This window comes from Sciurus carolinensis, chromosome 9, assembly GCF_902686445.1.
Source record: "Sciurus carolinensis chromosome 9, mSciCar1.2, whole genome shotgun sequence".
Lineage (NCBI taxonomy): Eukaryota > Metazoa > Chordata > Mammalia > Rodentia > Sciuridae > Sciurus > Sciurus carolinensis.
The window spans coordinates 73,853,171-73,863,056 of record NC_062221.1 but is presented as its reverse complement, the minus strand read 5'-3'; the positions used below and the strand labels follow the sequence as shown (position 1 = coordinate 73,863,056).

General features: G+C 36.6%; 1 protein-coding gene across 1 annotated transcript in view; it reads left to right on the top strand.

Annotated features, from left to right (window-relative positions):
• Nucleotides 1-663: 663 nt before the first annotated feature.
• The window catches only part of Tex55 (testis expressed 55), a 48,448-nt gene continuing 39,225 nt past the window's right edge, over nucleotides 664-9,886 (top strand). Inside the window, 5 exon segments of the mRNA XM_047565488.1 lie at nucleotides 664-1,153; nucleotides 1,156-1,206; nucleotides 1,209-1,822; nucleotides 2,371-2,514; nucleotides 3,348-3,410. Coding sequence (XP_047421444.1) covers nucleotides 664-1,153; nucleotides 1,156-1,206; nucleotides 1,209-1,822; nucleotides 2,371-2,514; nucleotides 3,348-3,410 — 1,362 coding nt within the window.

Below are 9,886 nucleotides of genomic sequence, written 5' to 3'. Positions count from 1 at the left end.
CTGACTTCAAACTTGTGATCCTCCTGCCTCAGCAGACCAAGTAGCTGGATTATAGGCATGCCCACAGGGGATGGCTAAAATATATTTTTTAAAAAAAGGCCATTTAGCCACATCACCCCAATATTGATAAGAACCTAAAGAATAACATTTAGATTCTAGCATTCTAGATTTACTAAGCACGGTGCCCAACACTAACACACCATGCAACCTTGCAACACAACTATAGTAACACAAAAGTCAAAATTGGAAGAAGCATGACTTTGATTTGATGGTAACAGGAATCTCTGTTCAGGTACGTGGCCCGCTTGTGGTTTGGGGGTGTGAATTGGAGGAGTGGTACCTGAGAAGGTCTAGTTCTCACACCGCTGGGACCCTCTGCGGAAACCCAGGAGGGTAGGACTGGAGACATCCACGTGGGCCCCAAGGCCTGTATGTGGTGGTTGCCTGCGTGTGGGAGGCACGCTCCTCAGTAGAAGGCTGCAGTCAGAACCCTGCAGTCCTGCTGAGAGCACGATGGCCAGGGCCAGGCGCTCACTCGCCCATCAGACGGACGCCCAGGCAGGAACAAAGCCTAAGGAAGCCACGCTCTACGAGGGTCTCCGGGACAACGAGGCCCCGCCCACAGCGCCTGGCAACTGAGACCAGTCAGGGAGATCTCAGAGAATGGACGATCCTGCAGAAGAGGATCCAGGAGAATCCCTGGAAGAAGAAAGCCCAGCCGCATCCCCAACTGCTGGCCACACTGATAACCAAAAAGATGACAACCAGAAGAACCAGGATCAAGGGGAGGAATATGACCAAACTGCCCAAAGACTATCGGGAGAGCCTGAACCCATCATGTTTGACCAAGCTAACCACAAAGACTCTGAACACCTGGAGAACAGCCCATATGACCAGGATGAGCTAAAATCATCCGAACAGACTGGTGACAAGACATACGATCAAGTTGAAAATGTCGCAGATGTGCTGACTGATCGCCAGGTGCCTGGCTTGACTGATCAAAGGACTTCTGAACGGACTGAAGGAAGCTTGTCTAGACAGGTCGAGAGAAGAGTTTCTGAACAGGCCGACCACAGAATGTCCACCCAGTCTGAAAGAGGAGCTTCCATACAAAGTGACCGCAGACTATCCAGCCAGAGTGAGAAAAGAGCTTCTGGCAGACTGATGATAGATTGTCCATTCCACCTGATCCAACAGTTTCTGGACAACTGATACCAGAACATCTTACCAGGCTGAAAGAAAAACTTTGGAAACAACTTACCAGAGACTGTCTGAGTCATCTGACCCAGGAACTTCTGAAGAGACTGTGGACAGTCTAACTGAGAAAAGAACTTATAAGAAAATTGATAAAGCTGACTATGGAACATATGTAACAAACCTCTACAATGTTGACCACCAAGCCACTGAAGGAACTCAACAGCAGACGTTTGACCAAGTTGACCAGCTTAAGATTGAGGAGGATGACTTCGGTCAACCTGACCAGGCTGACTACCTGGTAGACAGAGAGGCTTACTTTAAAGACTACCTATCTTCCTCTGTGTCTGAGTATGGACTATTTCCCCAGTTTGGTGATGGCAAAGAGGGTCAATACAAAATACAGCCCTGCACATTTGAGGATAGCGAAACATTCTTCAAATCCACAATTTCATATGAAATGGAAACTGAAAGTAGAAGCCCTTTGCAATCCCAGTACCCAATTGATACCAGATTCACTGGACATTTTCTAGAAAAAAACCAAAGCTTTTACCAAAGATTGCCCTCCGTCTCAACTAAATTGGATGTCCTCAGTCAAGAAAAAAATCAAGCCACAGGAATCAGTACTGTAGGTTAAAGGGGTATTTTATATGTACCATGGGTGGTGGTGGAGAGAGGCCTGTGGAATGAGGTAGGGATAAGGGATAAGAAGACACATATTGGATAAAGGATGTTGAGTGTGACCCATAAGTTTCAGGAAGGGTAGGAGAAGGGTAGGAAAAGATGAATTTCTTCCTCTACTACTCTAAGGCCATTGGAAGGATCAAGGAACTAGTATTTAGAAAACCTAAGTTTCAAATTCTGGTTCTGTTACTAACTCTGTGGCACTAAGTCACCTCCCCTCTCTAGGTTTCTACCAAGGGAAGAAATTTGGATTTGACTGGAGATCCCTGTGAAGGGAAAAGTATTTGAAGTAGATTGGAGATGTCCAAGGTAACTGCCAGGACTCGAGGTATATCATATTGCTTGAAGGATGAGCTAAGTCGCTGTCTCTGACTCCTGCTAGTAAGATACTGTCAGTACTAGATTCCACTGGTTGTAACAACAGCAAAAATTGCTGGAGCTTTTAAATTTATTAAAAACTACTTGGTGGGGGGGGCATATTTTCCATTTCAGGATGATTATTCAGAGGAGCAAGCAAAGAGTTCTCATATGACCAATCAAGGTGCATATAAAAGGAAGCCTCCTGGAGTTTATGAAGATCCTTATGAAGTTTCACTGCAGTACATGGAGAAGCACAACATTCTGCAAATATTCCAGGTAAATTTCTCAATCTGTCTCTTTAATTGTGAGTTTAAAAAGTAATTTAAGGGGCTGGGGAGATAGATCAGTCGGTAGAGTGCTTGCTTTGTAAGTACAAGGCCCTGGGTTTGAACCCCAGCACCCAAAAAAAAAAAAGGTAATTTAAAAAGTAGTTTCCAAGTATATGTTCAATCAAAATATATATATGAAATATATAATTGAATGATGTGAGTACATTAGATATATCTGAATATTGTATACCTAAAACTTGCCTGATTGTTATTCCCTGCAATTGAAAAGTATATTTACTTTATTTTAATTTTTTGTGTTATTCAATAACAACACAAAGGTATAGAAGTGAGTTTTTTAAATTTGATATATTCAACCTCATTTAATATTGCAAAATAATTAACATAATTTTCACCTTTTAGAAACCAATGTCTCAGAAGAAAGGTTATATACAGGGTTACATCATGTGCATGTGTTCAATTTTTAGTCAGAAGTCTTTTCTTTGACTGCTCTTCAAAACAAATAACTTATAATTTATCAGTCTAGCGAAATCACAATTCTCAAACCAAAGATTCTCCAAAATTTCTCATTACCTCTATCACCTTAGAAACTACTATAAATATCCATTTCTACTTATTATTAAATTTTTTGCCCTCCAAATTTTATCTGAAGCTGCCTAAGTTTTCAGTAGTAAGAAAGTAAGTTGTCAATTTGTAGAGATACATTAATTTTTTCAAAATACTATGGTATATGTTAGGTTATTTGGAAAGATTGGTTAGTTATAACCTAGCTGCATAACTTTCTCTTAGAACCAAAATGTGATGTCTTATTCTCTCTCTCAGCAGATCACTGAAAATTTAGTCTATGAAAAGCCAGAGGACCCCCTGAGTTTTATGCTGTACCAGGTATGGAATAGGAGAAAAAGAACAACCTTTTCATTCTCATTATTGTAAAAGCGCATATTCAACAGACTTTACAAAACATGTATGACTCTGAATAGAAGTAAACATACTTCTATTTACATTCAAGTTTTTAAAAGATAGAACATGACCATCCTCCCAGAATCCCCTTTTCTTTCCCTCACAATACTTTCTCCCCACAAAAGAATTGTTATTCTGATATTTATAATAATAGCTTCCTCACTTTTCTTTATATTTTTACTGCTAACCATGAATCATGAGACGCTTTTGTTTAGATTTGTCAGCCTTTTGAACTGTGCATAAAGAGAACCATATCCAGTATGTATTCATTTGTATCTTATTTGTTTTGCTCAAAATCTTGTCTGTGAGATTGATCCACCATTTGTATGTTGCTATTCTTCATTCATATTCATGGTTGTATAGTATTCATTGTGTGGAATGTTACAATTTATCCATTCTGTTTTTAATGGACATGCAGATTGTTTACAACCTGGAGCTATTACAAAAAATTTTTTTGCTATGGACATTCTTGTATGTCTCTCAGTGACACATTCTCTTGAGTATACACCTTGAAGATCAGTTGCTAGATTGTGAGGTATGTAGTTTCTTAGCTTTAATAGAAAAGAAGTGACTGTACCAGTTTGCACTCCCACCAACAGTGTGTAAGAGTTTAATTGTATATCCTTACCAGTGCCTACTATTGTCCATGTTTTTAGCATTAGTTGTTTTGGTAAGTTTCATTTTGCCTTTTCCTGTTTACTAAGGCAATTGCATACCTTTTAATTTGTTTATTGGACATTTGGAAATAGTTATTTTTTACTGTTTGTCTTTGTGACTGTTTTCTACATCTACTGGTTATGAGCTCTTTGTGATTGTTTGTTGCATATATCTTCCCAATATCTTCTTTCCTAGCTCTTAAATATCTCTTTTAATGAACAGATCCTCTTTAATTTTAATATAGTCAAATTTAACATTCTTTGTCTTTACAATTAGTACTTGTGGTGTCCTATTAGGAGTCTCTCCAAGCTTCTAAATATGGTTTTCTATATGGTTGTAGAAGTTATTTGTGTTTTTTTTAATGGAGAATGTTGGTTTCACTTGTTGCTTGTTGACTTTCACATTCATATACTAGATCTATTTGGAATTGATTTTTTGGTAGGGCATTTTTTTCCAACAGTTGTCCAGTTGACCAAGTGCCTTTTAGTATAAAAACTATGCCTTCTCCACTGCTCTTTATTTATATTGTTTATAGTGTATTTGTTGATATTCCTGTTTCACAAGACTATCTTAATCATTGTGCACTGGAACAAGTCTTTTTCTTAATATTTTTTTTTAGTTGTCGATGGATTTTATTTTATTTATTTACTTATATGTGGTGCTGAGGATTGAACTCAGGGCATCACACATGCCAGGCCACTGCTCTACCACTGAGCCACAACCCCAGTCCTGGAAGAAGTCTTAATATCTAGTAAAACAAGTCCACTCACCCTGTTCTTCAAAAAATACCTTGGACATTCTTGCACTTGTGCATATAAGTTTTTAGAATTATTTACTAAGTTACACAAACATACACACACATTCACACACAAGCACACACTAGTGAGATTTTATATTGGGATTGCATTCAATCAGATTAGTTTGGGGAGAGGTGACAGCTTTAAAATGAGTATTTACAATCCCTGATCCTTTCATTTATTGGGGTCCTCTTTATGTTCTCTCAGTATGTGAATTATTGACATAAATAATTCTTCATGACTTTCAATAGTCTTATTCATAGGTATTTAATGCTTTTTAAAATAATTCACATTTATTATTGTACAGAAGTCCAAGCATAGAAGAGCCAGTTTTCCTGCTCAGAGTCTCACAAGCTGCAAATCAAGGTGTCCCTGAGATGTATTTTCCATGTTTTTTCTTTCCATAATTTTTACTCATGCACTAGAATTATACTTAATGATGGGATTTGTTGTTACACATTCATGCATTTACATGATACAACAATAAAATTTGGTCAATTTTATTCCCCAGTATTTCCCCTTTCCCTCTTCTCCTCCCTCCCCCTGGTTACTTTCCTCTGCTGATTTCCTTTTACTTTCCATGATATTCCCCCCAACTTTCTTTTCTTTTATCCTCTCTAGCTTCCACATTTGAAAGAAAACATACAAGCCTTGACTATCTGAGTTTGATTTGTTTTGTTTAACATAGTATTCTCGATTTCTGTTTTCCTGCAAATGACATGATTTCATTCTTCTTTATTCATAAATAAAACTCTGTTGGGTATATATATCACATTTTTCTTTATCCATTCATCCACTAGACTGGTTCCATAATTTGTCTATTGTGAATTGTGGTGCTATAAACATAGGTATGTATTTATCACTATAGTATGTTGTTTAATTCTTTAGGTTAAATACCAAGGAGTGGTAAAGCTGGATCATATGGTGGTTTTATTCCTTGTCTTTTGAGAAATCTCCATACTGACTTTAGTGCTGTCTGCGTGTTAATTTACAATCCCACCAACAGTATAAAAGTGTTCCTTTTTTACCCCATCCTCTTCAGCATGTATTATTGATTATATTCTTGATAACTACCATTCTAACTGGAGTAAGATGAACTCTCATTGTAGTTTCCTTAACTGCTAAAGATGTTGAACATTTTTTCCATGTATTTGTTAACCATTTGTATTTCTTCTTTTGGGAATTGTCTGTTTAGTTCATTTGCCCATTTATTAATGGAGTTATTTGGGATTTTGGTGGAAAGCTTTTTAAGTTCTTTATATATTCTGAATATTATCCTGTCAGAAGAGTAAATAGCAAAGGTTTTCTCACATTCTGTGGTTTCTTTCTTCACATTATTCATTGTTTCCTTTGCTGTGCAGAAGTTTTTTTAACCTGATGCCATCCCATTTATTAACTCTTGTCATGATTTCCAGAACTTTAGGAGTTCTATCGAGGAAGTTCTTCCCTTTACCTGTATGTTGGAGTGTTGACCCTACATTTTCATCTAGGAGTTGCATAGTTTCTGGTATAAATCCTAGGTCTTTGATCCATTTGGGGTTTACATTCATACAGAGTGAGAGATAAGGATCTACATGGATTTTTCTACATGGGCACAACCAGTTTTCCTAGGACCATTTGTTAAAAAAGCTGTCTTTTTGCCAAAGTCTATTTTTGTCACCTTTGTTAAGGATCAGATGACTTTCTTTGCAGGTTTGTCTCTGTGTCTTCTGTTCTGTTCCATTGGTTTTTGTGTCTGTTTTTTACCATGCAGTTTTTGTCACTATAGCTCTGTAGTATCATGATGCCTCCAGCATTGTTTGTTGTTGTTGTTATTGTTTTGTTTTGTTTGGCTTAAGATCATTTTGTCTACTCTGTGTCTTTTCTTCTTCCAAATGAATTTTCAGATTGTTTCTTTCTAGTTCTATGGAAAATGTCATAGGTATTTTGATGAGGATTACATTGAAGTTGTATATTGCTTTGGGTAATATGGCCAGTTTACCAGTATCAATTCTGCCTATCCATGAACATGAGAGATATTTTCATCTTTTTGTATCTTTAATTTATTTTTTCAGTGTTCTATGGTTTTCATTGTAGAGGTCATTCACCTTCTTGGTTGGATTCCTAGGTTTGGGAGGTTTTGTCTGTTTGGGTGGTTGGTTTGGTTTCGTTTGTTTTGTTTGTGAATGGGATTGTTTTCCTGATTTCTTTCTCAGCAATTTCATTATTGGTATATGGTAAAGTTACTGATTTTTGCATGTTGATTTTAGAGCCTGCTACTTTGCTAAATTTGATTATTTCATTATAAACTCTAGTAGTCTTCTGATGGAACTTTTTGGATCTTGTAAGTGTAGGGTCATAGATATCATCTGAAAGAGTGATAATTTGACTTCTTCCTTCCCTGTTTTTATTCTTTTATTTTCTTTTCTTGCCTAATTGCTCTGGCTAGAACTTCTAATACTATATTCAGTAGGAGTGGTGAGAGTAGACATCCTTAATTTATTCTGAATTTTAAAGGAAGTGATTTCACTTTTTCAATCACTATAATGTTGGCTTTGGATTTATCCTATATAGCCTTAATGGTGTTGAGGTAAATTCCTTCTATCTCTATAGTTTCTTCAGTGTTTTTTTTTTTTTTTATCATGAACAGATTCTAAATTTTGTTGAAGAATCTCTGCATCTTTTGAGATGACTATATGATTTTTGTTCTTAATTGTATTTATGTGGTGAATTACATCTGTTCATTTGCATTTGTTAAAGTGTCCTTGTATCACTGGAATGAAACGAACTTGGTCATGATACAAAATCTTCTTAATATGTTTTTTAATATAATTTGCTAATATCTTATTAAGGCTTTTTGCATCTAAGTTCATCAGGGATATTGGTCCATAGTTTTCTTCCCTTGATGTGTCCCTATCTTGTTTTTGATATTAGGGTGATATTGGCATCATAGAATGAATTTGGAAGTGTTCCATCCCTTTCTATCTCATGAAATAATTTGAAGAGCATTGGCATTTGGTCTTCTTTAAAGGTCTGGTAGAATTCAGCTGAGAATTTACCTAGTCCTGGGTTTACCTTTGTTGGAAGGCTTTTTATTACTGCTTCTATCTCATTGCTTATTATTGGTCTGTTTAGTTTTTATCTTCTTGATTCAATTTTGGCAGGTCATGTGTGTCTAGAAAAATATCCTTTTCTTTTAGGTTTTCACATTTATTGCAGTGTAAATTCTCAAAATAGTTTCTTGTGAGTCTGCATTTCTGTGATGTCTGTGGTAATTTCTCCTTTTTCATCTCTAATTTGATCAGTTTATGTTTTCTCTCTTTTTCATATTGTTAGTTTAGTTAAAGCATTATCTATCTTGTTTTTCTTTTCAAAGAACCAACTCTTCATTTCATTTATCCTTTGTATTGTACTTTTATTCTCTATTTCATTGATTTTGGCTATGATTTTAATTGTTTTCTTTGTTGTACTGGTTTTTGGATTTGGTTCTTATTTTTGTAGGGTCATGACATAAATCATTAGATTGTTTATTTGTAAATCTTTTTGATTTTTTTTGTGTAGGTACACTTGGATATAAACTATACTCTTAAAAATGCATTCAGAGTGTCCCACAGGTTGTAGTATATTATATCACTATCTTCATTTGATTCTCATTTGTTTTTTTTTTGTTGTTTTTTTTTTTATTGTAAACAAATGGGATACATGTTGTTTCTCTGTCTGTACATGGCGTAAAGGCATACTATTTGTGTAATCATAAATTTACATAGGGTAATGTTGTTTGATTCATTCTGCCATTTTTCCCTTCCCCCCCTCCCCTCCCACCCTTCCCCTCCATCTATACAGTCCTTCCTTCCTCCATTCCTGCCCCCCTCCCTAAACCCAACTCCAACCCCAACACTAACCCTTCCCACCCCCCATTATGTGTCATCATCCACTTATTAGCGATATCATTCTTCCTTTGGTTTTTTGAGATTGGCTTATCTCACTTAGCATGATATTCTCCAGTTTCATCCATTTGCCTGCAAATGCCATAATTTTATCGTTCTTTATGGCTGAGTAATATTCCATTGTATATATATACCACATTTTCTTTATCCATTCATCAATTGAAGGACATCTAGGTTGGTTCCACAATCTGGCTATTGTGAACTGAGCAGCTATGAACATTGATGTGGCTGTATCTCTGTAATATGCTGATTTTAAGTCCTTTGGGTATAGGCCAAGGAGTGGGATAGCTGGGTCAAATGGTGGCTCCATTCCAAGTTTTCTAAGGAATCTCCACACTGCTTTCCAGAGTGGCTGCACTAATTTGCAGCCCCACCAGCAATGTAAGAGTGTACCTTTCTCCCCACATCCTCGCCAACACCTGTTGTTGCTTGTATTCTTGATAATTGCCATTCTACTTGGGGTGAGATGGAATCTTAGGGTGGTTTTGATTTGCATTTCTCTTATTACTAGAGATGTTGAACATTTTTCCATATGTTTGTTGATTGCTTGTCATATCTTCTTCTGTGAAGTGTCTATTCATTTCCTTAGCCCATTTGTCAGTTGAATTATTTACATTCTTGGTGTAGAGTTTTTTGAGTTCTTTATAGATTCTGGAGATTAGCGCTCTATCTGAAGTATGATTGGCAAAGATTTTCTCCCACTCTGTAGGCTCTTTCTTTGCATTGCTGATAGTTTCCTTTGCTGAGAGAAAGCTTTTTAGTTTGAATCTATCCCAGTTATTAATTCTTGCTTTTATTTCTTGTGCTATGGGAGTCCTGTTGAGGAAGTCTGGTCCTAAGCCGACATGTTGAAGCTCTGGACCTACTTTTTCTTCTATAAGATGCAAGGTCTCTGGTCTGATTCCGAGATCCTTAATCCATTTTGAGTTTAGTTTCATGCATGGTGAGAGATATGGGTTTAGTTTCATTCTGTTGCATATGGATTTCCAATTCTCCCAGCACCATTTGTTGAAGAGGCTAT